The following is a 27,742-nucleotide window of genomic DNA, read 5'->3' as shown; positions in this document are numbered from 1 at the left end:
GCTTTCCCCTCCCTGGTATGGGTACGGCGCTGTGCTACGCAGGTATAAAATAACCTCCGTTCCGTGGATTCGCCATCAGTACAGCTTACGTACGCTTTGTGAACGTATCTCCGTTAGTAAAACTCAACACTACCAACTCACAATGTCTGGCCGCGGCAAAGGAGGCAAAGTTAAGGGAAAGGCAAAGTCCCGTTCCAACCGTGCTGGATTGCAGTTCCCGGTCGGTCGTATCCACCGTCTGCTGAGGAAGGGCAACTATGCCGAGCGTGTCGGTGCCGGTGCCCCCGTCTACTTGGCTGCCGTGATGGAGTATCTGGCTGCTGAAGTCCTCGAGTTGGCAGGAAACGCTGCTCGTGACAACAAGAAAACCAGAATCATCCCCCGTCATCTGCAGTTGGCCATCCGCAACGACGAAGAATTGAACAAACTGCTGTCTGGCGTCACCATTGCCCAGGGTGGTGTCCTGCCAAACATTCAGGCTGTTCTGCTGCCCAAGAAGACCGAAAAGAAGGCCTAAACTACTTTCCGCTCGTTCGACGACCACGTGCATCAAACCAAAACCGTCCTTTTCAGGACGACAATATTCATTTCCCGGATAGAGAGTTGTTTTGAATTTGATTACTTCGGTGTAAAACACTCGTTTCTTACTCTTGACTGTTAGTATGCCACAGTCCCCGTGTACTGGGCGGTTAAACAGGAAGTACAGGAACAGAACGAATGAGTGAGAAATGTGTGCCCGTACAGTAGAATGTTGTATACTGTGTAGACACGTGGTAACTTTCGCGTACTGCGATACAGTTTGCCACTAAAATTTATCGAAATCGACTCAGTTTGCACTGTAAGCGATGCCCATACGAATGGAGGTAAATCGTAAATCTGCAGCAGCAATCGTATTGCTATCGTACCTGCAAAGGAAAAGGCTTGCCTCAACGATAGCGGGGGTTTCTTTACCTATCCGTCCGGCTGTGTTAGTTTTGAACGGGCCGAAAATGTCGTTACCTGCTCGTCAGCTTCGTCTAGCTCTGGCTGCGATGGGATACAATATAGAAGAGCACAACGGACAGACGGAAAACGGTGGCTAGGAGGGCCATGTTTGTCGTAATCGCAGCCCAGTGCAGCCCTCCTACGGTACCGAAGCATTCTATCGTCTAGTACCTGTGCCGAGTTTGCGTGTCACAGGAGAAAGTTATTTACAAACAGTGCCTAGTACGGACTAAACAACAATAACAAACGTACATATTCATCAGCATAAATGCGTCGTCGCTCTTCTTGTCCATCACACATCACAACTAACTTGACCCGTTAGTTATCATCACATCGTACAGGGGGCTGTCACTGCTCATTTATTCCATATACTACCAGGGGACTGCCACTACTCCAGCACTCCAACTCCACTAGTGGAAGGAAATTCCCGTCAACTCTTTTGGGAAAGTTGTATAGTGGCCCTGAAAAGGGCCGTTTTTTTAGAGCAATAAATAACGCAGAACAAATTTAAGCGCGTTCTCCACGGATGCGACGAGCCAGCTGGATGTCCTTGGGCATGATCGTGACACGCTTAGCGTGGATGGCGCACAGGTTGGTATCTTCGAACAGACCGACCAGGTAGGCCTCGCTAGCTTCCTGCAGGGCCATGACGGCCGAGCTCTGGAAGCGCAGGTCAGTCTTGAAGTCCTGAGCGATTTCACGAACCAGACGCTGGAATGGGAGCTTGCGGATCAGCAGCTCAGTGGATTTCTGGTAACGACGAATTTCACGCAGAGCGACAGTTCCTGGCCGATAACGGTGGGGCTTCTTGACTCCTCCGGTGGCTGGGGCACTCTTGCGAGCAGCCTTGGTGGCCAGCTGCTTGCGAGGAGCTTTTCCTCCGGTGGACTTACGGGCAGTTTGCTTGGTACGAGCCATCGTAGATTAGGAATCCAAACGAATACGTTGAAACGATGCGAAAGAATGAGGGTCAACTTTTGGTTGTCCTCTTTTATATGCTCGCTTCATCGCAGCGAACCAATCACAAGCCCCGAAAGAATAGGAAGAGCACGAATGGCAGGAAGAAGTAACCCCTCGCGTAGGTATAAAAGCGGCAAACAACGCGGTCGAATAGCATCAGTTTCGTTGCAACCGTAGTCGAGCACAGAAGCAAACATCCAAAATGACTGGCCGTGGCAAGGGAGGTAAAGGACTCGGAAAAGGAGGCGCCAAGCGTCATCGCAAGGTCTTGCGTGATAACATCCAGGGTATCACCAAGCCTGCCATCCGTCGTCTGGCTCGTCGTGGTGGAGTCAAGCGTATCTCCGGTCTCATCTACGAGGAAACTCGTGGTGTGCTGAAGGTGTTCCTGGAAAACGTCATCCGTGATGCCGTCACCTACACTGAACACGCCAAGCGCAAAACCGTTACCGCTATGGATGTTGTCTACGCTCTGAAGCGACAGGGACGCACTCTGTACGGTTTCGGAGGTTAAATCACATTCGTTTTTTCTGCTTGTACAAAAACGGCCCTTTTCAGGGCCACCGAACGTATTCACCAAAGAGTTGAAGGGTCAATTTTCTGCCACACAAACCAGCAGCGAGAGTGCGTACACATCTGCGTTGGCGATGTTTGATTTTATGTATGCAACACGCCAGACAATGTGCACTAGTCATCTCCATTTGTAATGCCACGCTGGAACGTTCCAGGCTGGACACAACAACGAAACAGATCAACGTAATCCAGTTCAGATTACGACTGAACACCATAACGAAACAAATCCAACGTAATCCAGGTTAGGTTATGATTGGTTTTACAAATTTACAAGCTAAATGTCCAGTAAAGTCGGCAAACTTTTCCAAACGAATGAAACCGTTTCAATCATGTGCATGCTTCCCTACCCGGGACTTCAATGGCGTACGAGCATCGAGCGTGGCTGTACCGCATTGGAGGCAACGTGCATCTCGATCACGGATTTCAAAGCAGCATATCAATCCGCCTCGGTGCAGCATGTATGAATCGGTCCGTACATATGGTTAAATTGGACCGCAACAAACAAAAAAAAAAAAAAAAAAAAAAAAAAAAAGGATCATACTAGAATTTTAGATGACATGAATTCAAATTCAAATGTTTAAAGATCAACGTACTGCCGGTGGACGCATAAATGGCCCATGTGCAAAAACAGACAATCGGGAAAATCGCGTCCAAAGTTCGACAGCGTAAATTGCCTCAACTATGAAGTATAAGTGCCGAATCGTGTTCAAACAGCAACCAAATTCGACATGTTTGGTTTAGAGTTTGATTGAAGTGTGGCGCTCAATATTCAATAAGCTGCAAAATATCAATAGTGCCAAAAATGCGCATGGGACTGCTATGCTTCCACCGGCAGCGTAGGGCTACGTTTCTATTTCGGTCCGGTAAGTTTTGACGTAGGACTACGACTGTGTTTTATACCTTGGCATCCGGTAGAATTGTATTGCGACTAGCACCATGGCGTGAAATCGAATGATTGTCTACGTTGGCGACGAAAGCGGTGACTGGAATTTTTGACCCGCGCTTACGTCTGTCTTTCCCGTCTTGGCATCTGCGGGAATTATTTTGCGAAAAAGTAAACAGACCGAGATAGATGGGCATGAATTCAAATGTGCAAGTTTTGACGTAGGACTACGCCTACTTGTCGAGGACGAACGAAGGCCAGTTGTATCTGTCATCCGTCAGGACATTCCATATTTAAACCACTACTGTACGTATCGAAACGCGATGCCAGTTAGGTGCGGATTAAACTAGAATGTTCCCACTCGTTATTGGTTGCGTGAATGATTAATGGTGGAGCTAGGAATTTGAAACTTGCAACGCTTCGGTCAAGCTGGCCGGTGGGTACTGTTTTCGCGAGTGGCATGGCCATGAGTGCCGGTGCGTTGAACTCTCTTTGGCTGTGTGACTATGCGATAGGTGATAGGAAAGGATATTATTTCCCGTACAACTCTTCAGTAAAATCAAAGCTGGTAGTCCTGAAAAGGACTGATTTGATAGTGGGATACTGTTTGGCAGTACTGGCGACTGGTGATACAGCGCTGTCGCTTACTTCTTGGCGGCGGTCTTCTTTGCGGCAGCTTTCTTGGCTGGGGCGGCCTTCTTCGGCTTCGGGGTCTTCGGCTTCTTGGCAGCAGTCTTGGAGGGTTTGGTGGCCTTTTGCTTCGGGGCAGCAGCCTTCTTCACACCTCCGGCCTTCTTGGCGGCCTTTGCACCAGCAGCTTTGGCTTTCTTCGCCGCAGCTGGCTTCTTGGCTTTCTTCTCGCCAGCTGGTTTCTTGGCTTTCTTTTCGCCAGCTGGTTTCTTGGCTGCCTTCTTCTTCTCTCCGGTAGCCTTCTTGGCTTTCTTCTCACCGGCCTTCTTGGGCTTTTTCTCGCCGGCGGCTTTCTTGGCCTCAGCCTTCAGCTTGAACGATCCGGATGCGCCAGTTCCTTTGGTTTGGACAAACTTGCCCTTCTCGACGCCGTTCTTCAGGGCCTTCTTGAGGAATGGGGCCAGCTTGGCGACATCGCACTTGTAGTTGGCAGCGATGTACTTCTTGATGGCCTGCAGGGACGACCCGTTGCGCTCCTTCAGGGTTTTGATAGCAGCAACAACCATATCGTTCACTGGGGGATGAGTCGACGGCTTCTTCGGCTTGCCCTGTCCCTTGGGGGCTCTTGGCTTCTTGGCCTTGGCAGGCGAAGCAGCAGGAGCTGCGGCAGCGGCTTCAGCGGCAACTTCAGACATCTCGGTAGGTAGATTGGAGTAACACTCACTAGATAGGGTAAACGAATGAATGAAGGTAAATCTGGCAACTGTGCGGTGTTTGATTATGATGTCTGTGTTAGGGATGCAGACATGGTCGTCCACTAACCGAGTGTTCGCAAAATATTGTAAAATTTTTTGGTAACATGTTTCCAAAACGCCATTTTCCACCTACTGCGAAAAACAATCTAATCTAGCGTTTGTCCACTTGGCGAGTAAAGGAGTCTCGCCAGCGGCCTGTCATTGCTAAACCGGGTTAGCACTCGGAATACCATGGCAAAAACGTGTCGTCGCAGCACCCATCGCTCATATGGTGTGGGTTCGCTTGACAAAACAATCAATAGTCGCTATTGAAACAATGCAATCGCCCTTGTCGGTAGTGAATTACAAAAGGCCAACGATTCCTCTATTCAGCGGCATCTAAATCTAGCGCAGATTCGGTTAGGAACTGCTGCAGAATGGACCACAAAGAAAGTCCTTCCTAGTGCTAACAGGCGATGTTGAGCGCTTGGTTTAGGAGAACTTTGGACAGTACAATATAATGCAATTTTTCTTCCGGAAAAAGATACTTCAAGCTACACCCGTAGGGCAGTTCCGTGTAATAATGCATACTAAGTTCATGTCGGGTCATACGACTACCAAGCATACGAACCGAAACCATCCAACGTAGCCCCCTAGATAGTAGTTGGCCAGAGCCGAGCAATGCCTTTGCCCAAGTCATTAACGCCACAGTAATCCAAAATGAAAATAATGTAATTTGGTAACTGTAAGTTTGATTTGTGAACAAATGTGAACTGCCAGAGCCCAATCGCCCGCCAGTATCGTGTGCACACAATCACCATGAGGATATTCATTCACCGTGGTGCGGAACTGTCCAGTCCACCATAAATAAACTATCATAACTGGGCAGAATTGCTGTCTTGTTTGCAGTACGTGCAAAGGTTTATAATAATAGCACAGCAACAATCTGGACTTCTTTCTCTTCTCCGGAACCAGGAGGATTGTCCGACCGGGACATCAACGTCACGATGATCCTGACGATGCTTTGTTAGACCCTGACCGTGGACGCTACGCATTTCCGGTGGATTTCACCTCAAACGCTTGATAGTGGCAATGGCATGCCCCAGTTGTGCTGACATTGGACCGTTGGTCGGCGATTCTATGGCCTACGTCACACGAGTCTGATAGCAACCTAAGCAACCCTCCGCGGCGTGAGAAGTATTGGAAATGCGGAAAATGCACATTTAGTTAAGGTGATACGGGACACCGTGTTAATTTTGCTATCTTCCGTCTCTTGCACCACCATTACCCCCGAAAGTTTGACGATGCAAATCTCCAGTTCCAGTGGACTGATCCAACTGAAAACTGAGTCGATTGTTCATCACATGTAAGCATGACGCCCCGTAAAGCCTTAAGAGGAAACATACCATCATCCTTTACCAGAAAACCAAAAGCAGGAAATCGCAACCAATGGTAATGAAAATTTATCACTGAACTCTACCCAGCATCCGGATAGCAGTGAAATAATTTTCATTGACGGTTTTTGGATTTCGAGCAAGAAAACTGGTTTTCAATAATTGACGATTGCTGATGACTGAATGATGGTTATTTGAGCGTTAAGTAATGGCTCGAGCTTTTTTCTTTTTTTTTTTTTTTATTATTATTATTATTATTATTTCAACTAGCTGCAAGCATGTCACAGTGGCAGCAGTAAATCGTCGCCATCCCTGCTTGGCACAGGGAGAGGGATGAGTCGTAGTAGTGTTACAGTCGGTTCGAGAAAATTCTCAGTATGCTTTGTAAAATGTTCAATGTTTCCCATGATTCCTATGGTAACCCCACTCCCAAGGCCGTCTGGTTGGAAAATCGATCATCTTTGCTAAAGGTGAGCACCCACAGAAACAGAACTAGCTGAACAGCAGCTTGCTAAGCCAAAGCTTGCTCAGGATTGGTTTGTTCCACTCATGTGCAGCAAAAAATGTGTGTAGGGTACGTCCCTGAATGGGTCGTACGTGTGTCGCAAGTCGGTTCGAAGGGTCATTATTTCAAAATTAACTCTTTTTTGGAATGGTATAGTGGCCCTGAAAAGGGCCTTTTGGTTTTGGTGCGATTATCCGGTACTGGTCGTCATTTACTTGGAGCTGGTGTACTTGGTGACGGCCTTGGTGCCTTCGGAAACGGCGTGCTTGGCCAACTCTCCTGGGAGCAGAAGACGGACGGCGGTCTGAATTTCGCGAGAGGTGATAGTCGAGCGCTTGTTGTAGTGAGCCAGACGGGAGGCTTCGGCGGCAATGCGTTCGAAGATGTCGTTGACGAAGCTGTTCATGATGCTCATAGCCTTCGACGAGACGCCAGTGTCCGGGTGGACTTGCTTCAACACCTTGTAGATGTAGATAGCGTAGCTTTCCTTCCTGCGCTGCTTCTTCTTCTTCTTGTCACCCTTGACAATGTTCTTCTGGGCCTTGCCGGATTTCTTGGCGGCCTTTCCGCTGGTTTTCGGTGCCATCGTGCTACGTTGAGGTTGTTATCGATCCAAAAGGAAACTGAAACTGATGCCTACCGAGTGGAGTGGTTCTCTTTTATACCCCTAGAATAGCGAGCACTGTCCTGCCCCTTTAGTTTGTTTGTCATTTTATTCGTTTCGCTTTCCCCTCCCTGGTATGGGTACGGCGCTGTGCTACGCAGGTATAAAATAACCTCCGTTCCGTGGATTCGCCATCAGTACAGCTTACGTACGCTTTGTGAACGTATCTCCGTTAGTAAAACTCAACACTACCAACTCACAATGTCTGGCCGCGGCAAAGGAGGCAAAGTTAAGGGAAAGGCAAAGTCCCGTTCCAACCGTGCTGGATTGCAGTTCCCGGTCGGTCGTATCCACCGTCTGCTGAGGAAGGGCAACTATGCCGAGCGTGTCGGTGCCGGTGCCCCCGTCTACTTGGCTGCCGTGATGGAGTATCTGGCTGCTGAAGTCCTCGAGTTGGCAGGAAACGCTGCTCGTGACAACAAGAAAACCAGAATCATCCCCCGTCATCTGCAGTTGGCCATCCGCAACGACGAAGAATTGAACAAACTGCTGTCTGGCGTCACCATTGCCCAGGGTGGTGTCCTGCCAAACATTCAGGCTGTTCTGCTGCCCAAGAAGACCGAAAAGAAGGCCTAAACTACTTTCCGCTCGTTCGACGACCACGTGCATCAAACCAAAACCGTCCTTTTCAGGACGACAATATTCATTTCCCGGACAGAGAGTTGTTTTGAATTTGATTACTTCGGTGTAAAACACTCGTTTCTTACTCTTGACTGTTAGTATGCCACAGTCCCCGTGTACTGGGCGGTTAAACAGGAAGTACAGGAACAGAACGAATGAGTGAGAAATGTGTGCCCGTACAGTAGAATGTTGTATACTGTGTAGACACGTGGTAACTTTCGCGTACTGCGATACAGTTTGCCACTAAAATTTATCGAAATCGACTCAGTTTGCACTGTAAGCGATGCCCATACGAATGGAGGTAAATCGTAAATCTGCAGCAGCAATCGTATTGCTATCGTACCTGCAAAGGAAAAGGCTTGCCTCAACGATAGCGGGGGTTTCTTTACCTATCCGTCCGGCTGTGTTAGTTTTGAACGGGCCGAAAATGTCGTTACCTGCTCGTCAGCTTCGTCTAGCTCTGGCTGCGATGGGATACAATATAGAAGAGCACAACGGACAGACGGAAAACGGTGGCTAGGAGGGCCATGTTTGTCGTAATCGCAGCCCAGTGCAGCCCTCCTACGGTACCGAAGCATTCTATCGTCTAGTACCTGTGCCGAGTTTGCGTGTCACAGGAGAAAGTTATTTACAAACAGTGCCTAGTACGGACTAAACAACAATAACAAACGTACATATTCATCAGCATAAATGCGTCGTCGCTCTTCTTGTCCATCACACATCACAACTAACTTGACCCGTTAGTTATCATCACATCGTACAGGGGGCTGTCACTGCTCATTTATTCCATATACTACCAGGGGACTGCCACTACTCCAGCACTCCAACTCCACTAGTGGAAGGAAATTCCCGTCAACTCTTTTGGGAAAGTTGTATAGTGGCCCTGAAAAGGGCCGTTTTTTTAGAGCAATAAATAACGCAGAACAAATTTAAGCGCGTTCTCCACGGATGCGACGAGCCAGCTGGATGTCCTTGGGCATGATCGTGACACGCTTAGCGTGGATGGCGCACAGGTTGGTATCTTCGAACAGACCGACCAGGTAGGCCTCGCTAGCTTCCTGCAGGGCCATGACGGCCGAGCTCTGGAAGCGCAGGTCAGTCTTGAAGTCCTGAGCGATTTCACGAACCAGACGCTGGAATGGGAGCTTGCGGATCAGCAGCTCAGTGGATTTCTGGTAACGACGAATTTCACGCAGAGCGACAGTTCCTGGCCGATAACGGTGGGGCTTCTTGACTCCTCCGGTGGCTGGGGCACTCTTGCGAGCAGCCTTGGTGGCCAGCTGCTTGCGAGGAGCTTTTGGAGAGCTATTGGTAGCTAATCCAATAGTTATAGGGACTAGGAGGACCAGAGAATACGGGATTCGATTTTCGGATCGGTTAACACATCGGGTGTGATCTGATTGATGGTCAACTAATAACTAAAATTTTATTTACAATATTTCATAGTTCAGGTCATTTCAATAGTGTTGCAACGATGATCATCAGTGATGTGAGAACACGAAGTTCTGATTATGGTAGTGGTAGATCGCCGACAAGATGGTCGAGTCCACCACAGTACTTCCCCCTTAGATTGTCCAGTATTGGCGGGGAAAATGAACACGACGGCCCGATCTGGTTTGGTAGACTGGAGAATCAGGCACTGTCGGGATACTTCGACTAGTATCGGTTGGTGGCGTTGTATTAGCAGCATTTTGGTTGTCGACGAATGCAGCTTTGAGGCGATCGATGGATATGGGCGAGGGCTTACCGTTGATGTCCACCACGAAAACCTTTTTACGACGGCGCAATACACGGTATGGGCCATCGTACGGATACGAAAGTGGTGGTTTTACAGCATCGATCCGAACGAAGACGTGGGTACAGCTAGCTAGCTCTTTTTGCACGAATGTAGAAGGCCTAGCATGATTGCTTGTTGGTATTGGACGGATCTGAGCCATTGCTCTACGCAGGTCGCTGATGAATTCGTGCGATGGCTTCGTCTCTTTGGACTCAACGAAGAATTCTCCTGGCAGCCGAATTGTAGTACCATATACTAACTCAGCGACGGACGATTGTATGTCTTCCTTCACTGCAGAGCGCATGCCAAGAAGAACGAGAGGGAGAACTTCTGACCACTTGATCGTGTCATAGCATTTGATTGCCGCTTTGAGCTGACGGTGGGTACGCTCTATTTGCCCGTTGGCTTGCGGGTGATACGGCGTTGTTCGTAAGTGGTTGATGCCGAAGGTTTTTGCTAGTGTGCAAAATAGGTTCGACTCAAATTGCCTACCTAAATCGGTGGTGACCTTTTCGGGGACGCCGAAGCGGGATATCCAACCACTCACGAATGCTTTGGCGACGGTGGGAGCAGTGATATTGGGGATCGGGATTACTTCGGGCCATCGGGTGAATTTGTCTATCATAGTGAGACAATAAGCGTTTCCATCTGATGGTGGTAGCGGCCCGATTATGTCCATATGAACGTGGGAGAATCTGCTGCTTGGGGTAGTGATCGGTGTAATCGGCGTCTTGTTGTGTCTGTGTGTCTTGGCCTTCTGACAAGGTATACAATACTTCACGAAGTCTCTGCAATCTCGGCGAACGGAGGGCCACACGTACCGGTCGATCACCAGGCGGGTTGTTGCGCGCACACCAGGATGGGATGCGCTATGCAGGTTTTTCATTATCTGCTTTCGAAATGCCACGGGAACGAATGGGCGAATGGCATCGGTTGAAGTGTCGCAAACCACGGGGATGTTCGAAAGCGGGGAGCTGAAGCATTTCAGCTTCAATGTGGTGTTTTCTGGAGGATTTTGCAGGAAGGTCTGCAATTCAGGATCGCTCTTTTGCTGCTCGGCTAAGGCGGTGAAATCGATGGCTTCATTGGTGGAGGTGATCGACTCAACTCTGCTGAGCATGTCTGCGACCTTGTTCTCGTGTCCGGGCACATGGCGAATATCAGTGGTGTATTCGCTAATGTAAGCGAGTCTTCGCAACTGTGTGGGACTTGCTTTTTCGGGACGCTGACGAAAGGCGGTGACGAGGGGTTTGTGGTCCGTGTACACACAGAAAACTCGGGCTTCCAATACATCCCGAAAATGTTTGACTGCTGCATACATACCATACAGTTCACGATCGTAGGTACTCGCTCTGAGAAGGCTGCCTGTTAGTTTTCGGGAGAAGAATCCGAGCGGTCGACGGCCGGCTTCGTTGACTTGATGAAGAACAGCACCGATTGCCGTACCTGAGGCATCCACTTCGAGAGCGAGCGAGTCGTCGGGCGACGGGTGTGCGAGTAGTGCAGCATCGGAGAGATTCCTCTTGCATGTCTCGAAAGCGTTCGTCGTCGTAGTATCCCAAACTAGGAGAGTGTTGTCGTTCTTCACGTTTCCACGAATCATCGCCTGCAGAATTTGCTGAACTTCGGCGGCACGAGGTATGAACCGACGATAGAAATTGATTGCGCCAAGGAACCTTTTCAACTGCCGCGCAGTCGTGGGCTTCGGGAATTCCATAATTGCTGCCACCTTGCTCGGCTTCGGCTTGATTCCATCGGCGGTGATTTGGTGTCCAAGAAACTCGACCTCGGGAAGGCCGATCTGACATTTTCCTGGATTGATGATGAGACCATGTTTACGGAGTCGCTCGAACACGATTCTCAAATGCTGTTCGTGCTCTTCTCTGTTTTTCGATGCAATACAGAGATCGTCTACGTATGGGAAGACGAAATCGAGATCTCCTAAAATTTCGTGTAGGTGTCGTTGTAGGGTCTGACCAGCGTTACGGAGTCCGAATGTCATGTATTTGAATTCGAACAGGCCGAATGGTGTGGTGATCGCTGTCTTGGGGACATCTTCGGGCGCAACGGGTATCTGGTGGTACGCACGCTGGAGGTCTATGCACGAGAATATGCGTTTGCCGTGCAAGATATTAGAAAAATCTTGTATGTGTGGGACCGGGTAGCGATCGGGTACGGTGATGGCGTTCAAGTTGCGGTAGTCGCCGCACGGTCTCCATTTACCGTTCGATTTTCGCACCATGTGGAGCGGGCTTGCCCAACAACTTTTTGAGGGCTGGCAGATCCCCTGTTCTACGAGGAACCTGAACTCGGCTTTCGCTTCGTTGAGTCTGTCGATAGGTAGCCGACGGGGTTTGCTGAACACAGGAGGTCCAGTGGTGATGATTTGGTGCAAAGTTGTAGTTTCGCTTGGGCGGTGATTCATGTTGAACACGGTGATATCGTGGAACTCTCTCATCAGGTCGGCGAAGGGCATGTTGACGTCGTACGTTGAAATCAGGGGTTCGGCTGCGGCATTTACATCGTTGACTTCCAAGCGTGTGGTGTTGTCGATTAGCTTGTTGCGCCGAAGGTCCACGAGCAAGTCGTAGTGCTTTAGAAAATCAGCACCAATGATCGGGGACTTTACTTCGGCAATTGTGAACACCCAGACGAATGACCGGCGGAGGCCGATGTCGATGGTCAAGCGCTTCGTGCCGTAGGTTTTAATGGGGCTGCCGTTGGCGGCAAATAGTTGGTGGTTGCTTGTAGGCTGGAGCTGTTCTCTTGGCGAGGGGGGTAGCACTGAAATGTCAGCGCCGGTGTCTATCAGGAACTGTCTGGAAGATTTTTCGTCGTGGACGTGGATGCGCTGAATGTTCTGGGATTGGTTAGCACTGACACTGGGGGGTTGTTCGGCCGGCGGTCCGACACTAGGATTACAGTTCACTAATTGTTCCGTGGACGAGTGTACACGGGTATTTTTCCGTCGAAAAAAATGCACGGAATGTTTTCGTTATCACTTTTTTGCTTTTCACACTTCTGCGCCTTTATGCCATGCCGGTAATGGAACCAGCAGATCCACCTGTTGCTAGCTCTGGGTTGGGACGGCGTTCTTTGACGTGGATGTTGGGAACGATTACGGGAACGATTTCGGCCTGAATCGCGGCCTCTGAAATTTCCCGCCAACGCTTCATCCAGCCGACGGGTTAAAGCGTCGATTCTTTGTTCAAGAGTAGCCGTGGACGACGGCGTTTCGGAGCACTTCACTACGGACACTTCACTGCGCGGGGCTTCCATTATTTTGTCAGCAACAACGGCTTGTTCGTCGAGCTTAGCTTTTGGCATGGAGGCGATTATGGAACGCACAGTGTTCGGTAAAGCGCGGAGCCACAAATTGGATAGGACACTGTCGGAACAGCCCTGACCACCTAAACGACGCATTTCACTTAGAAGGGCACTGGGTTTTTGATCACCAAGTACAATGCCGGATAACAGGCTGGTCAGGCGTTGCATTTCAGACGGCTGGAAATGCTCGAGCACGGCCGCCTTCAGTGTTTCGTAACGGTCACTTTCGGTGGGTGCATTACACTTAATTAGCGTAGAGTGTACGAATTTCGCGCGCGAGCCAAGGGCAACGATAACGGCATTGTATTTCGTCTTATCATTCTTCACTTGGTTCACGGTAAAAGCGGCTTCGATACAAAGAAACCACGTTTCGATATCCTCAGCGTCGAATGGCGGATAATCAATTTTGGCGATCACCTGTTGATGGCTTGTTTCAGGCTTGGTATCGTCGTCGCCTACCATCTTGTGAACTCGCGGATTTTTCGCACTGTAACTCGCGGGTCGAATTCTGCGTAATTGTTCGATCGGGGTCACCAAATTTGGAGAGCTATTGGTAGCTAATCCAATAGTTATAGGGACTAGGAGGACCAGAGAATACGGGATTCGATTTTCGGATCGGTTAACACATCGGGTGTGATCTGATTGATGGTCAACTAATAACTAAAATTTTATTTACAATATTTCATAGTTCAGGTCATTTCAATAGTGTTGCAACGATGATCATCAGTGATGTGAGAACACGAAGTTCTGATTATGGTAGTGGTAGATCGCCGACAAGATGGTCGAGTCCACCACAAGCTTTTCCTCCGGTGGACTTACGGGCAGTTTGCTTGGTACGAGCCATCGTAGATTAGGAATCCAAACGAATACGTTGAAACGATGCGAAAGAATGAGGGTCAACCATTTAAATCAATTTTATTTTCATTTCTCTTAACAATCACTGTTCTTTTTACATTTTAATTGATTCGCTTACGCTTACAGCTTTAGTCTTCTTCTTTTTCTTAGTTTGTTTTCCCTTGATTTATGGTTTCATTTTACATTTTGAATGCTTTTGCATTACCGTTTCTTGTTTGATTACTTAACCTAAAACTAACTACCTCTTAACCTAGTGTGGAAACAATCCACGAATTATTTCATGTTCTGAAATTTGCGACCTTTCTATAAATTTTCCTTTAATTTCTACAAGTTTTTCTTCTATTGTTTTGATTTCTGCTATTTCGTGAATCGTAGTTACTCTCGTATATCTCGACAAATTGTATATCATTCTTAAGAATTTGTTTTGAATTATTTGTAATTTTTTCTTGTGTATTCTAGCACAACTGTCCCAGATTGGAGAGCCATATAATATTACCGGTAATACTATTTGTTTGTACACCGCAGATTTGTTAACAAGTGATAATCTGGAGTTTCTACTTATCATTGGATACAATTTTTTCAGGAGTATTTGACATTTTGTTCTTGTTTTGTCAATTTGTGTTCTAAAGATTAGTTTTCTGTCAAAAGTGAGTCCTAAGTAAACTACTTCCTCTGACCAGTCAACTGAGTTTTCTGCTATTTGTATTTTACAATTTTGTGGTGGATTTAGTCTTTCTGAGTTATTGTATGGAAACAAAATGGATTGTGTTTTACTGTTATTGATTTTGATTTTCCAGACTTGCATGTAACTTGTAATTGTGTTTAGGTAATTCTGTAGCTTCCTGACAGTTCCCTTAGTGTTTCTACCTTTGGCCATGATAGAGGTATCATCAGCGTAGAGAGATAAATGACATCCCTCAGGAGCCTGAGGAATGTCGGATGTATAGATGTTGTATAATACTGGTCCAAGCAGGCTTCCTTGCGGAACACCTGCTGGAATATCGAATGTTTGGGAGGCTGTGCTACTCAAAACCACTCTGAAGCTCCTATTTGATAGGTAGTTTTGAATTAGTTTAATTAGGTATATTGGAAAATTATACCTGTACAGTTTATAGAGAAGGCCTTCGTGCCAGACATTGTCGAAGGCCTTCTCTATATCTAACAGTACCATTACAGTCGATTTGGCTACTGATTTGTTTGTTTTTATGAACTTGGCAACACGGTGAAGCTGGTGTGAGGTAGAATGGTTCTTTTTGAAGCCGAATTGTTCTTCAGGGATTATTCTATTATTACTTAAATGTTCCAACAGACGGTCAAGTATCAGTTTCTCAAAAATCTTACTCATAGAGGATAGTAAGCTAATCGGTCTATAACTAGATGGCGACGTCGGATCTTTTCCCGGTTTTTGTATGGGAACTACCTTAGCACACTTCCAGTTTGATGGAAAATACTGTATATCCATACATTTGTTAAGGATGTTTGTCAGGTGGGTTAGGGTTCGATTACTCAAGTGTTTTAAGACGATGTTGAAAATGGAATCAAATCCTGGCGCTTTCATATTTTTGGAGTTTTTAAGAGCTGTTTTAACTTCTTCCAGGGTAATCTTTTTGTTGTTAGGGACATAACAAGGTGTGTTGTTGATTGTTGTCATGGTTTCCTGGACCACAGGTTCCATAGGGCTAGCAAGAGTACTACCTAAGTTGTGTGAAGCTACAAAGTGTTGTGCAATGGCATTTGACTTTTCACTTGGAGAGATTAGCAGATCATCGTTAATTTTTAACGGAGGAACTTGCTGGGGCTTTGATTTAAGGATTTTCGCCAGTTTCCAGAAGGGAGAGGATCGAGAGTCTAGCTTATACAAATCACATTGAAACTTTTTGTTTTTCAAATTACTAATTCTGTCATGGATCAGTTTTGTCAATTTCGCTGCAAGATTTCTATCCCTAAGATTTCCAGCCCTTTGGAATCTTCGTCTGATGGTGTTTCTCTTGGTGATCAATATTTTGGTTACTGGGTCGATTTGTATAGGGTTACTTACGGATGTTGATGGAACACGTCGGACACATTCATCCTCGGCCGCCCTGATGGCCGATTGGATACTCTCCAGTTCCCTGTCGATGTCCTCGGCGGTTGCCAACGGACCGCTGGTGTCGATGCGATGGTCTACCCTTCGTTGAAACTCGATCCAGTTTACTTGATGGTAGTCTTTACGATGCCCTCTCGGTCGGCTTGATGGTGTCTTGTGGATCTTGAGCTCGACAGGGTAGTGGTCGGAACTCAACTCACCTATCGTCTCCGGAATGTTGATGTAGCGTTCAGCATTCGTCAGGAAAATGTCTAGGGTTGATGGAATCCCGGCTGGCGAAATGTACGTTGGGTCCATAGGGGCGTTGACAGTGTAGTATCCTAGCTGCGAGTCCTCAAAAAGCAGCTCTCCGTTTCTGTTCCGTCGGTGATTCCTCCACGCCTCGTGACGAGCGTTAAGGTCGCCGGCGATAATAAACTTCTTCCTGGTTCGCGTCAGTTTCGCTAGATCGTCCTTGAACTTTCTGCTTAGCCCGTTGCTGCTGAAGCATTGCTTGGGACAGTAGGCAGCAATCAGCAGTATCCCGCCACTGTCCGTCGCAACTTCTACTCCAAGTGCTTCGATGATCGTGGTTTTGTAGTGAGGTTGGATGGTACACTTGATGTTGTTCCTTACCGCTATCAGCACGCCGCCCCCGCTTGAGTGCGTGCGGTCCAGTCTGGTGATGACGTATCCCGGCAGATGAAAATTCGTGCCAGGTTTCAGGTGTGTTTCCGTTGCCACTAGAATGTCAATGTTCTGACGAATTAACAAATCTAGTAGTTCGATACTTTTCCGCGCAATTGCACGGGCGTTCCAAAGTAACAGCTTGATGTCATCAGTAGCCATAGGTGAGAACCAGATTACCAATTACCCGGACCTGCTCCAGCCGGGTGTTGCACTGTTGGAGTTTGTCGCACATCTCATTTAGGATATGCTGGAGATCAGCAGCCGTGTACAAGCGGGGGGACCCCTCAGCTGAGCAATGCTCGCGAGAGGTTTGATCACAGGGCTGCGACGGGCGCCGGAATCCCGGAGGGCATTCAGGCGAGGTTGTTCGTTGGGCTTGGGGACGATGATCTTGTTGGCGGTTCGGTGGCAGAAACCTTCGTTGGGCCGCCTGACTATGCGTTGGTGGTGGGAGCCATCGGTTTTGGTGTGCCGTCGCGTCGGGTTGGATGCGATTTCCTGGACAGAGGTCTGGGAAATCTTCTGGATCGAAAAGTGGTTCTCGATCACGCTTTCTTCCGGGTTGGTTGGTGGTGGAGGCTTGCTTACGGATTTGTTTGTACTCATCGCGTTTTGGGCAGTTGCGATCCGACGAGCGATGGGCGCCGCCGCAATTGACGCATTTGTACGCCACAGCGCCTTCGACAGGGCAGGAATCCGTGGGATGACCTTGCGCACAAATGTTGCACCTCGACTTCAGCCGGCAGTTCCGTGTGCCATGCCCGTAATTCAGGCACCGCATGCATTGGGTGACGTCCTTGTTTGCACCACGATATCCCTTCCAGTAGACGATCAAATCCTGGATCATGGTTGCAGCGTTCAGTGCACCTAGCGTCACCGATCCTTTCGGGAAGTGCACTAGGTACAGGCAGTCACGGAATTCCGTGCCCCTGTTGTGGCGCGTCATCGGGTAGACCGCCAGCGGCTTGAGTTTGTATCGAAACACCAGTTCCGATTTGATGTCTTCCACATCCATGACGGGGAGGCCGTGGATAACAGCCTTGAATGGTTTCTCCGACGGCATGTCGAAGGTGAAGAATTCGACCTTGCTCCGGTCGAGATGCTTCTTGGCTGTTTCGTAGTCCTGCTTGGTTGAGAGAACTACCTTGATCCCGATGCGGCACATTTTGTACGCCGCCTTGACATTGACAGCAGCCATCGCTTGCTTCAGTTGGTCCAGATTGAGGGATTTCACCATCAGTGGCGGCAGTTTGCACGCTTTCGTTTGCTGCTCCTGCGGCGGTGCTGGCGGAAGATCCTGGTCGTCGCCAAAACCATCCAGGTCGCTGTCATTGATTGCTGTACCGCCCGTGCTGAAGCGGTTTTTGGACACGATTGTGCGGAGCGAAATTTCGTCTTCCTGCCGCTGGTGGTTGTTGTCAGTGAAAGCACTGGGAGCGCTGTTGTTTTCCCGCTGGATACCGGCGGATTTTGGGGTTCCGTTTTTCTGCTTCTTGGAAGCGAGTGGCGAGGTGTTAGGCTTTGAGCCATTACTCGAACGGCGTCGTCCTCGCTTACCCATACTGGGTATCACGCGATCACAGTTCTTACTTGTTCACAAACTAGAAACACGTCTAATCACGTCGGAACTAAAACGCGGAATCATGAGGGTCAACTTTTGGTTGTCCTCTTTTATATGCTCGCTTCATCGCAGCGAACCAATCACAAGCCCCGAAAGAATAGGAAGAGCACGAATGGCAGGAAGAAGTAACCCCTCGCGTAGGTATAAAAGCGGCAAACAACGCGGTCGAATAGCATCAGTTTCGTTGCAACCGTAGTCGAGCACAGAAGCAAACATCCAAAATGACTGGCCGTGGCAAGGGAGGTAAAGGACTCGGAAAAGGAGGCGCCAAGCGTCATCGCAAGGTCTTGCGTGATAACATCCAGGGTATCACCAAGCCTGCCATCCGTCGTCTGGCTCGTCGTGGTGGAGTCAAGCGTATCTCCGGTCTCATCTACGAGGAAACTCGTGGTGTGCTGAAGGTGTTCCTGGAAAACGTCATCCGTGATGCCGTCACCTACACTGAACACGCCAAGCGCAAAACCGTTACCGCTATGGATGTTGTCTACGCTCTGAAGCGACAGGGACGCACTCTGTACGGTTTCGGAGGTTAAATCACATTCGTTTTTTCTGCTTGTACAAAAACGGCCCTTTTCAGGGCCACCGAACGTATTCACCAAAGAGTTGAAGGGTCAATTTTCTGCCACACAAACCAGCAGCGAGAGTGCGTACACATCTGCGTTGGCGATGTTTGATTTTATGTATGCAACACGCCAGACAATGTGCACTAGTCATCTCCATTTGTAATGCCACGCTGGAACGTTCCAGGCTGGACACAACAACGAAACAGATCAACGTAATCCAGTTCAGATTACGACTGAACACCATAACGAAACAAATCCAACGTAATCCAGGTTAGGTTATGATTGGTTTTACAAATTTACAAGCTAAATGTCCAGTAAAGTCGGCAAACTTTTCCAAACGAATGAAACCGTTTCAATCATGTGCATGCTTCCCTACCCGGGACTTCAATGGCGTACGAGCATCGAGCGTGGCTGTACCGCATTGGAGGCAACGTGCATCTCGATCACGGATTTCAAAGCAGCATATCAATCCGCCTCGGTGCAGCATGTATGAATCGGTCCGTACATATGGTTAAATTGGACCGCAACAAAAAAAAAAAAAAAAAAAAAAAAAAAAAAAAAAAAAAAAAAAAAAAAAAAAAGGATCATACTAGAATTTTAGATGACATGAATTCAAATTCAAATGTTTAAAGATCAACGTACTGCCGGTGGACGCATAAATGGCCCATGTGCAAAAACAGACAATCGGGAAAATCGCGTGCAAAGTTCGACAGCGTAAATTGCCTCAACTATGAAGTATAAGTGCCGAATCGTGTTCAAACAGCAACCAAATTCGACATGTTTGGTTTAGAGTTTGATTGAAGTGTGGCGCTCAATATTCAATAAGCTGCAAAATATCAATAGTGCCAAAAATGCGCATGGGACTGCTATGCTTCCACCGGCAGCGTAGGGCTACGTTTCTATTTCGGTCCGGTAAGTTTTGACGTAGGACTACGACTGTGTTTTATACCTTGGCATCCGGTAGAATTGTATTGCGACTAGCACCATGGCGTGAAATCGAATGATTGTCTACGTTGGCGACGAAAGCGGTGACTGGAATTTTTGACCCGCGCTTACGTCTGTCTTTCCCGTCTTGGCATCTGCGGGAATTATTTTGCGAAAAAGTAAACAGACCGAGATAGATGGGCATGAATTCAAATGTGCAAGTTTTGACGTAGGACTACGCCTACTTGTCGAGGACGAACGAAGGCCAGTTGTATCTGTCATCCGTCAGGACATTCCATATTTAAACCACTACTGTACGTATCGAAACGCGATGCCAGTTAGGTGCGGATTAAACTAGAATGTTCCCACTCGTTATTGGTTGCGTGAATGATTAATGGTGGAGCTAGGAATTTGAAACTTGCAACGCTTCGGTCAAGCTGGCCGGTGGGTACTGTTTTCGCGAGTGGCATGGCCATGAGTGCCGGTGCGTTGAACTCTCTTTGGCTGTGTGACTATGCGATAGGTGATAGGAAAGGATATTATTTCCCGTACAACTCTTCAGTAAAATCAAAGCTGGTAGTCCTGAAAAGGACTGATTTGATAGTGGGATACTGTTTGGCAGTACTGGCGACTGGTGATACAGCGCTGTCGCTTACTTCTTGGCGGCGGTCTTCTTTGCGGCAGCTTTCTTGGCTGGGGCGGCCTTCTTCGGCTTCGGGGTCTTCGGCTTCTTGGCAGCAGTCTTGGAGGGTTTGGTGGCCTTTTGCTTCGGGGCAGCAGCCTTCTTCACACCTCCGGCCTTCTTGGCGGCCTTTGCACCAGCAGCTTTGGCTTTCTTCGCCGCAGCTGGCTTCTTGGCTTTCTTCTCGCCAGCTGGTTTCTTGGCTTTCTTTTCGCCAGCTGGTTTCTTGGCTGCCTTCTTCTTCTCTCCGGTAGCCTTCTTGGCTTTCTTCTCACCGGCCTTCTTGGGCTTTTTCTCGCCGGCGGCTTTCTTGGCCTCAGCCTTCAGCTTGAACGATCCGGATGCGCCAGTTCCTTTGGTTTGGACAAACTTGCCCTTCTCGACGCCGTTCTTCAGGGCCTTCTTGAGGAATGGGGCCAGCTTGGCGACATCGCACTTGTAGTTGGCAGCGATGTACTTCTTGATGGCCTGCAGGGACGACCCGTTGCGCTCCTTCAGGGTTTTGATAGCAGCAACAACCATATCGTTCACTGGGGGATGAGTCGACGGCTTCTTCGGCTTGCCCTGTCCCTTGGGGGCTCTTGGCTTCTTGGCCTTGGCAGGCGAAGCAGCAGGAGCTGCGGCAGCGGCTTCAGCGGCAACTTCAGACATCTCGGTAGGTAGATTGGAGTAACACTCACTAGATAGGGTAAACGAATGAATGAAGGTAAATCTGGCAACTGTGCGGTGTTTGATTATGATGTCTGTGTTAGGGATGCAGACATGGTCATCCACTAACCGAGTGTTCGCAAAATATTGTAAAATTTTTTGGTAACATGTTTCCAAAACGCCATTTTCCACCTACTGCGAAAAACAATCTAATCTAGCGTTTGTCCACTTGGCGAGTAAAGGAGTCTCGCCAGCGGCCTGTCATTGCTAAACCGGGTTAGCACTCGGAATACCATGGCAAAAACGTGTCGTCGCAGCACCCATCGCTCATATGGTGTGGGTTCGCTTGACAAAACAATCAATAGTCGCTATTGAAACAATGCAATCGCCCTTGTCGGTAGTGAATTACAAAAGGCCAACGATTCCTCTATTCAGCGGCATCTAAATCTAGCGCAGATTCGGTTAGGAACTGCTGCAGAATGGACCACAAAGAAAGTCCTTCCTAGTGCTAACAGGCGATGTTGAGCGCTTGGTTTAGGAGAACTTTGGACAGTACAATATAATGCAATTTTTCTTCCGGAAAAAGATACTTCAAGCTACACCCGTAGGGCAGTTCCGTGTAATAATGCATACTAAGTTCATGTCGGGTCATACGACTACCAAGCATACGAACCGAAACCATCCAACGTAGCCCCCTAGATAGTAGTTGGCCAGAGCCGAGCAATGCCTTTGCCCAAGTCATTAACGCCACAGTAATCCAAAATGAAAATAATGTAATTTGGTAACTGTAAGTTTGATTTGTGAACAAATGTGAACTGCCAGAGCCCAATCGCCCGCCAGTATCGTGTGCACACAATCACCATGAGGATATTCATTCACCGTGGTGCGGAACTGTCCAGTCCACCATAAATAAACTATCATAACTGGGCAGAATTGCTGTCTTGTTTGCAGTACGTGCAAAGGTTTATAATAATAGCACAGCAACAATCTGGACTTCTTTCTCTTCTCCGGAACCAGGAGGATTGTCCGACCGGGACATCAACGTCACGATGATCCTGACGATGCTTTGTTAGACCCTGACCGTGGACGCTACGCATTTCCGGTGGATTTCACCTCAAACGCTTGATAGTGGCAATGGCATGCCCCAGTTGTGCTGACATTGGACCGTTGGTCGGCGATTCTATGGCCTACGTCACACGAGTCTGATAGCAACCTAAGCAACCCTCCGCGGCGTGAGAAGTATTGGAAATGCGGAAAATGCACATTTAGTTAAGGTGATACGGGACACCGTGTTAATTTTGCTATCTTCCGTCTCTTGCACCACCATTACCCCCGAAAGTTTGACGATGCAAATCTCCAGTTCCAGTGGACTGATCCAACTGAAAACTGAGTCGATTGTTCATCACATGTAAGCATGACGCCCCGTAAAGCCTTAAGAGGAAACATACCATCATCCTTTACCAGAAAACCAAAAGCAGGAAATCGCAACCAATGGTAATGAAAATTTATCACTGAACTCTACCCAGCATCCGGATAGCAGTGAAATAATTTTCATTGACGGTTTTTGGATTTCGAGCAAGAAAACTGGTTTTCAATAATTGACGATTGCTGATGACTGAATGATGGTTATTTGAGCGTTAAGTAATGGCTCGAGCTTTTTTCTTTTTTTTTTTTTTTTATTATTATTATTATTATTATTTCAACTAGCTGCAAGCATGTCACAGTGGCAGCAGTAAATCGTCGCCATCCCTGCTTGGCACAGGGAGAGGGATGAGTCGTAGTAGTGTTACAGTCGGTTCGAGAAAATTCTCAGTATGCTTTGTAAAATGTTCAATGTTTCCCATGATTCCTATGGTAACCCCACTCCCAAGGCCGTCTGGTTGGAAAATCGATCATCTTTGCTAAAGGTGAGCACCCACAGAAACAGAACTAGCTGAACAGCAGCTTGCTAAGCCAAAGCTTGCTCAGGATTGGTTTGTTCCACTCATGTGCAGCAAAAAATGTGTGTAGGGTACGTCCCTGAATGGGTCGTACGTGTGTCGCAAGTCGGTTCGAAGGGTCATTATTTCAAAATTAACTCTTTTTTGGAATGGTATAGTGGCCCTGAAAAGGGCCTTTTGGTTTTGGTGCGATTATCCGGTACTGGTCGTCATTTACTTGGAGCTGGTGTACTTGGTGACGGCCTTGGTGCCTTCGGAAACGGCGTGCTTGGCCAACTCTCCTGGGAGCAGAAGACGGACGGCGGTCTGAATTTCGCGAGAGGTGATAGTCGAGCGCTTGTTGTAGTGAGCCAGACGGGAGGCTTCGGCGGCAATGCGTTCGAAGATGTCGTTGACGAAGCTGTTCATGATGCTCATAGCCTTCGACGAGACGCCAGTGTCCGGGTGGACTTGCTTCAACACCTTGTAGATGTAGATAGCGTAGCTTTCCTTCCTGCGCTGCTTCTTCTTCTTCTTGTCACCCTTGACAATGTTCTTCTGGGCCTTGCCGGATTTCTTGGCGGCCTTTCCGCTGGTTTTCGGTGCCATCGTGCTACGTTGAGGTTGTTATCGATCCAAAAGGAAACTGAAACTGATGCCTACCGAGTGGAGTGGTTCTCTTTTATACCCCTAGAATAGCGAGCACTGTCCTGCCCCTTTAGTTTGTTTGTCATTTTATTCGTTTCGCTTTCCCCTCCCTGGTATGGGTACGGCGCTGTGCTACGCAGGTATAAAATAACCTCCGTTCCGTGGATTCGCCATCAGTACAGCTTACGTACGCTTTGTGAACGTATCTCCGTTAGTAAAACTCAACACTACCAACTCACAATGTCTGGCCGCGGCAAAGGAGGCAAAGTTAAGGGAAAGGCAAAGTCCCGTTCCAACCGTGCTGGATTGCAGTTCCCGGTCGGTCGTATCCACCGTCTGCTGAGGAAGGGCAACTATGCCGAGCGTGTCGGTGCCGGTGCCCCCGTCTACTTGGCTGCCGTGATGGAGTATCTGGCTGCTGAAGTCCTCGAGTTGGCAGGAAACGCTGCTCGTGACAACAAGAAAACCAGAATCATCCCCCGTCATCTGCAGTTGGCCATCCGCAACGACGAAGAATTGAACAAACTGCTGTCTGGCGTCACCATTGCCCAGGGTGGTGTCCTGCCAAACATTCAGGCTGTTCTGCTGCCCAAGAAGACCGAAAAGAAGGCCTAAACTACTTTCCGCTCGTTCGACGACCACGTGCATCAAACCAAAACCGTCCTTTTCAGGACGACAATATTCATTTCCCGGATAGAGAGTTGTTTTGAATTTGATTACTTCGGTGTAAAACACTCGTTTCTTACTCTTGACTGTTAGTATGCCACAGTCCCCGTGTACTGGGCGGTTAAACAGGAAGTACAGGAACAGAACGAATGAGTGAGAAATGTGTGCCCGTACAGTAGAATGTTGTATACTGTGTAGACACGTGGTAACTTTCGCGTACTGCGATACAGTTTGCCACTAAAATTTATCGAAATCGACTCAGTTTGCACTGTAAGCGATGCCCATACGAATGGAGGTAAATCGTAAATCTGCAGCAGCAATCGTATTGCTATCGTACCTGCAAAGGAAAAGGCTTGCCTCAACGATAGCGGGGGTTTCTTTACCTATCCGTCCGGCTGTGTTAGTTTTGAACGGGCCGAAAATGTCGTTACCTGCTCGTCAGCTTCGTCTAGCTCTGGCTGCGATGGGATACAATATAGAAGAGCACAACGGACAGACGGAAAACGGTGGCTAGGAGGGCCATGTTTGTCGTAATCGCAGCCCAGTGCAGCCCTCCTACGGTACCGAAGCATTCTATCGTCTAGTACCTGTGCCGAGTTTGCGTGTCACAGGAGAAAGTTATTTACAAACAGTGCCTAGTACGGACTAAACAACAATAACAAACGTACATATTCATCAGCATAAATGCGTCGTCGCTCTTCTTGTCCATCACACATCACAACTAACTTGACCCGTTAGTTATCATCACATCGTACAGGGGGCTGTCACTGCTCATTTATTCCATATACTACCAGGGGACTGCCACTACTCCAGCACTCCAACTCCACTAGTGGAAGGAAATTCCCGTCAACTCTTTTGGGAAAGTTGTATAGTGGCCCTGAAAAGGGCCGTTTTTTTAGAGCAATAAATAACGCAGAACAAATTTAAGCGCGTTCTCCACGGATGCGACGAGCCAGCTGGATGTCCTTGGGCATGATCGTGACACGCTTAGCGTGGATGGCGCACAGGTTGGTATCTTCGAACAGACCGACCAGGTAGGCCTCGCTAGCTTCCTGCAGGGCCATGACGGCCGAGCTCTGGAAGCGCAGGTCAGTCTTGAAGTCCTGAGCGATTTCACGAACCAGACGCTGGAATGGGAGCTTGCGGATCAGCAGCTCAGTGGATTTCTGGTAACGACGAATTTCACGCAGAGCGACAGTTCCTGGCCGATAACGGTGGGGCTTCTTGACTCCTCCGGTGGCTGGGGCACTCTTGCGAGCAGCCTTGGTGGCCAGCTGCTTGCGAGGAGCTTTTCCTCCGGTGGACTTACGGGCAGTTTGCTTGGTACGAGCCATCGTAGATTAGGAATCCAAACGAATACGTTGAAACGATGCGAAAGAATGAGGGTCAACTTTTGGTTGTCCTCTTTTATATGCTCGCTTCATCGCAGCGAACCAATCACAAGCCCCGAAAGAATAGGAAGAGCACGAATGGCAGGAAGAAGTAACCCCTCGCGTAGGTATAAAAGCGGCAAACAACGCGGTCGAATAGCATCAGTTTCGTTGCAACCGTAGTCGAGCACAGAAGCAAACATCCAAAATGACTGGCCGTGGCAAGGGAGGTAAAGGACTCGGAAAAGGAGGCGCCAAGCGTCATCGCAAGGTCTTGCGTGATAACATCCAGGGTATCACCAAGCCTGCCATCCGTCGTCTGGCTCGTCGTGGTGGAGTCAAGCGTATCTCCGGTCTCATCTACGAGGAAACTCGTGGTGTGCTGAAGGTGTTCCTGGAAAACGTCATCCGTGATGCCGTCACCTACACTGAACACGCCAAGCGCAAAACCGTTACCGCTATGGATGTTGTCTACGCTCTGAAGCGACAGGGACGCACTCTGTACGGTTTCGGAGGTTAAATCACATTCGTTTTTTCTGCTTGTACAAAAACGGCCCTTTTCAGGGCCACCGAACGTATTCACCAAAGAGTTGAAGGGTCAATTTTCTGCCACACAAACCAGCAGCGAGAGTGCGTACACATCTGCGTTGGCGATGTTTGATTTTATGTATGCAACACGCCAGACAATGTGCACTAGTCATCTCCATTTGTAATGCCACGCTGGAACGTTCCAGGCTGGACACAACAACGAAACAGATCAACGTAATCCAGTTCAGATTACGACTGAACACCATAACGAAACAAATCCAACGTAATCCAGGTTAGGTTATGATTGGTTTTACAAATTTACAAGCTAAATGTCCAGTAAAGTCGGCAAACTTTTCCAAACGAATGAAACCGTTTCAATCATGTGCATGCTTCCCTACCCGGGACTTCAATGGCGTACGAGCATCGAGCGTGGCTGTACCGCATTGGAGGCAACGTGCATCTCGATCACGGATTTCAAAGCAGCATATCAATCCGCCTCGGTGCAGCATGTATGAATCGGTCCGTACATATGGTTAAATTGGACCGCAACAAAAAAAAAAAAAAAAAAAAAAAAAAAAAAAAAAAAAAAAAAAAAAAAAAAGGATCATACTAGAATTTTAGATGACATGAATTCAAATTCAAATGTTTAAAGATCAACGTACTGCCGGTGGACGCATAAATGGCCCATGTGCAAAAACAGACAATCGGGAAAATCGCGTCCAAAGTTCGACAGCGTAAATTGCCTCAACTATGAAGTATAAGTGCCGAATCGTGTTCAAACAGCAACCAAATTCGACATGTTTGGTTTAGAGTTTGATTGAAGTGTGGCGCTCAATATTCAATAAGCTGCAAAATATCAATAGTGCCAAAAATGCGCATGGGACTGCTATGCTTCCACCGGCAGCGTAGGGCTACGTTTCTATTTCGGTCCGGTAAGTTTTGACGTAGGACTACGACTGTGTTTTATACCTTGGCATCCGGTAGAATTGTATTGCGACTAGCACCATGGCGTGAAATCGAATGATTGTCTACGTTGGCGACGAAAGCGGTGACTGGAATTTTTGACCCGCGCTTACGTCTGTCTTTCCCGTCTTGGCATCTGCGGGAATTATTTTGCGAAAAAGTAAACAGACCGAGATAGATGGGCATGAATTCAAATGTGCAAGTTTTGACGTAGGACTACGCCTACTTGTCGAGGACGAACGAAGGCCAGTTGTATCTGTCATCCGTCAGGACATTCCATATTTAAACCACTACTGTGCGTATCGAAACGCGATGCCAGTTAGGTGCGGATTAAACTAGAATGTTCCCACTCGTTATTGGTTGCGTGAATGATTAATGGTGGAGCTAGGAATTTGAAACTTGCAACGCTTCGGTCAAGCTGGCCGGTGGGTACTGTTTTCGCGAGTGGCATGGCCATGAGTGCCGGTGCGTTGAACTCTCTTTGGCTGTGTGACTATGCGATAGGTGATAGGAAAGGATATTATTTCCCGTACAACTCTTCAGTAAAA

The 27,742-nt window shown here is 48.1% G+C and overlaps 9 protein-coding genes across 9 annotated transcripts; 4 read left to right on the top strand and 5 right to left on the bottom strand.

Moving 5' to 3' along the window:
• The first annotated feature begins 12 nt into the window (after positions 1 to 12).
• Positions 13 to 573, top strand: LOC134284429 (histone H2A). The gene has a single exon (XM_062843249.1). It carries the CDS (start codon positions 143 to 145, stop codon positions 515 to 517), a length of 375 nt encoding a protein of 124 aa, XP_062699233.1. The 5' UTR covers positions 13 to 142; the 3' UTR covers positions 518 to 573.
• Positions 574 to 1,472: 899 nt separating this feature from the next.
• On the bottom strand, positions 1,473 to 1,936 carry LOC134284428 (histone H3). Its single transcript, XM_062843248.1, has one exon. It carries the CDS (start codon positions 1,900 to 1,902, stop codon positions 1,492 to 1,494), a length of 411 nt encoding a protein of 136 aa, XP_062699232.1. The 5' UTR covers positions 1,903 to 1,936; the 3' UTR covers positions 1,473 to 1,491.
• A 2,052-nt stretch (positions 1,937 to 3,988) lies between these two features.
• Positions 3,989 to 4,753, bottom strand: LOC109397475 (histone H1-like). The gene has a single exon (XM_019669768.3). It carries the CDS (start codon positions 4,723 to 4,725, stop codon positions 4,045 to 4,047), a length of 681 nt encoding a protein of 226 aa, XP_019525313.1. The 5' UTR covers positions 4,726 to 4,753; the 3' UTR covers positions 3,989 to 4,044.
• Positions 4,754 to 6,853: 2,100 nt separating this feature from the next.
• On the bottom strand, positions 6,854 to 7,386 carry LOC109397487 (histone H2B). Its single transcript, XM_019669781.4, has one exon. The coding sequence runs from the start codon at positions 7,247 to 7,249 to the stop codon at positions 6,875 to 6,877; it is 375 nt and encodes a 124-aa protein (XP_019525326.1). The 5' UTR covers positions 7,250 to 7,386; the 3' UTR covers positions 6,854 to 6,874.
• Positions 7,387 to 7,397: 11 nt separating this feature from the next.
• On the top strand, positions 7,398 to 7,959 carry LOC134284430 (histone H2A). The gene has a single exon (XM_062843250.1). The coding sequence runs from the start codon at positions 7,529 to 7,531 to the stop codon at positions 7,901 to 7,903; it is 375 nt and encodes a 124-aa protein (XP_062699234.1). The 5' UTR covers positions 7,398 to 7,528; the 3' UTR covers positions 7,904 to 7,959.
• A 12,407-nt stretch (positions 7,960 to 20,366) lies between these two features.
• LOC134284414 (histone H1-like) lies at positions 20,367 to 21,134 on the bottom strand. The gene has a single exon (XM_062843233.1). The coding sequence runs from the start codon at positions 21,101 to 21,103 to the stop codon at positions 20,423 to 20,425; it is 681 nt and encodes a 226-aa protein (XP_062699217.1). The 5' UTR covers positions 21,104 to 21,134; the 3' UTR covers positions 20,367 to 20,422.
• Positions 21,135 to 23,232: 2,098 nt separating this feature from the next.
• Positions 23,233 to 23,744, bottom strand: LOC134284417 (histone H2B). Its single transcript, XM_062843236.1, has one exon. The coding sequence runs from the start codon at positions 23,626 to 23,628 to the stop codon at positions 23,254 to 23,256; it is 375 nt and encodes a 124-aa protein (XP_062699220.1). The 5' UTR covers positions 23,629 to 23,744; the 3' UTR covers positions 23,233 to 23,253.
• A 62-nt stretch (positions 23,745 to 23,806) lies between these two features.
• Positions 23,807 to 24,338, top strand: LOC134284415 (histone H2A). Its single transcript, XM_062843234.1, has one exon. The coding sequence runs from the start codon at positions 23,908 to 23,910 to the stop codon at positions 24,280 to 24,282; it is 375 nt and encodes a 124-aa protein (XP_062699218.1). The 5' UTR covers positions 23,807 to 23,907; the 3' UTR covers positions 24,283 to 24,338.
• A 1,440-nt stretch (positions 24,339 to 25,778) lies between these two features.
• On the top strand, positions 25,779 to 26,239 carry LOC134284420 (histone H4). Its single transcript, XM_062843239.1, has one exon. It carries the CDS (start codon positions 25,912 to 25,914, stop codon positions 26,221 to 26,223), a length of 312 nt encoding a protein of 103 aa, XP_062699223.1. The 5' UTR covers positions 25,779 to 25,911; the 3' UTR covers positions 26,224 to 26,239.
• The last annotated feature ends 1,503 nt before the right edge of the window (positions 26,240 to 27,742 follow it).

The sequence above is a fragment of the Aedes albopictus genome, unplaced genomic scaffold (assembly GCF_035046485.1).
Source record: "Aedes albopictus strain Foshan unplaced genomic scaffold, AalbF5 HiC_scaffold_118, whole genome shotgun sequence".
Classification (NCBI taxonomy): domain Eukaryota; kingdom Metazoa; phylum Arthropoda; class Insecta; order Diptera; family Culicidae; genus Aedes; species Aedes albopictus.
Note: the sequence above shows the minus strand (reverse complement) of the source record. Positions and strands in the feature narration are given on the sequence as shown.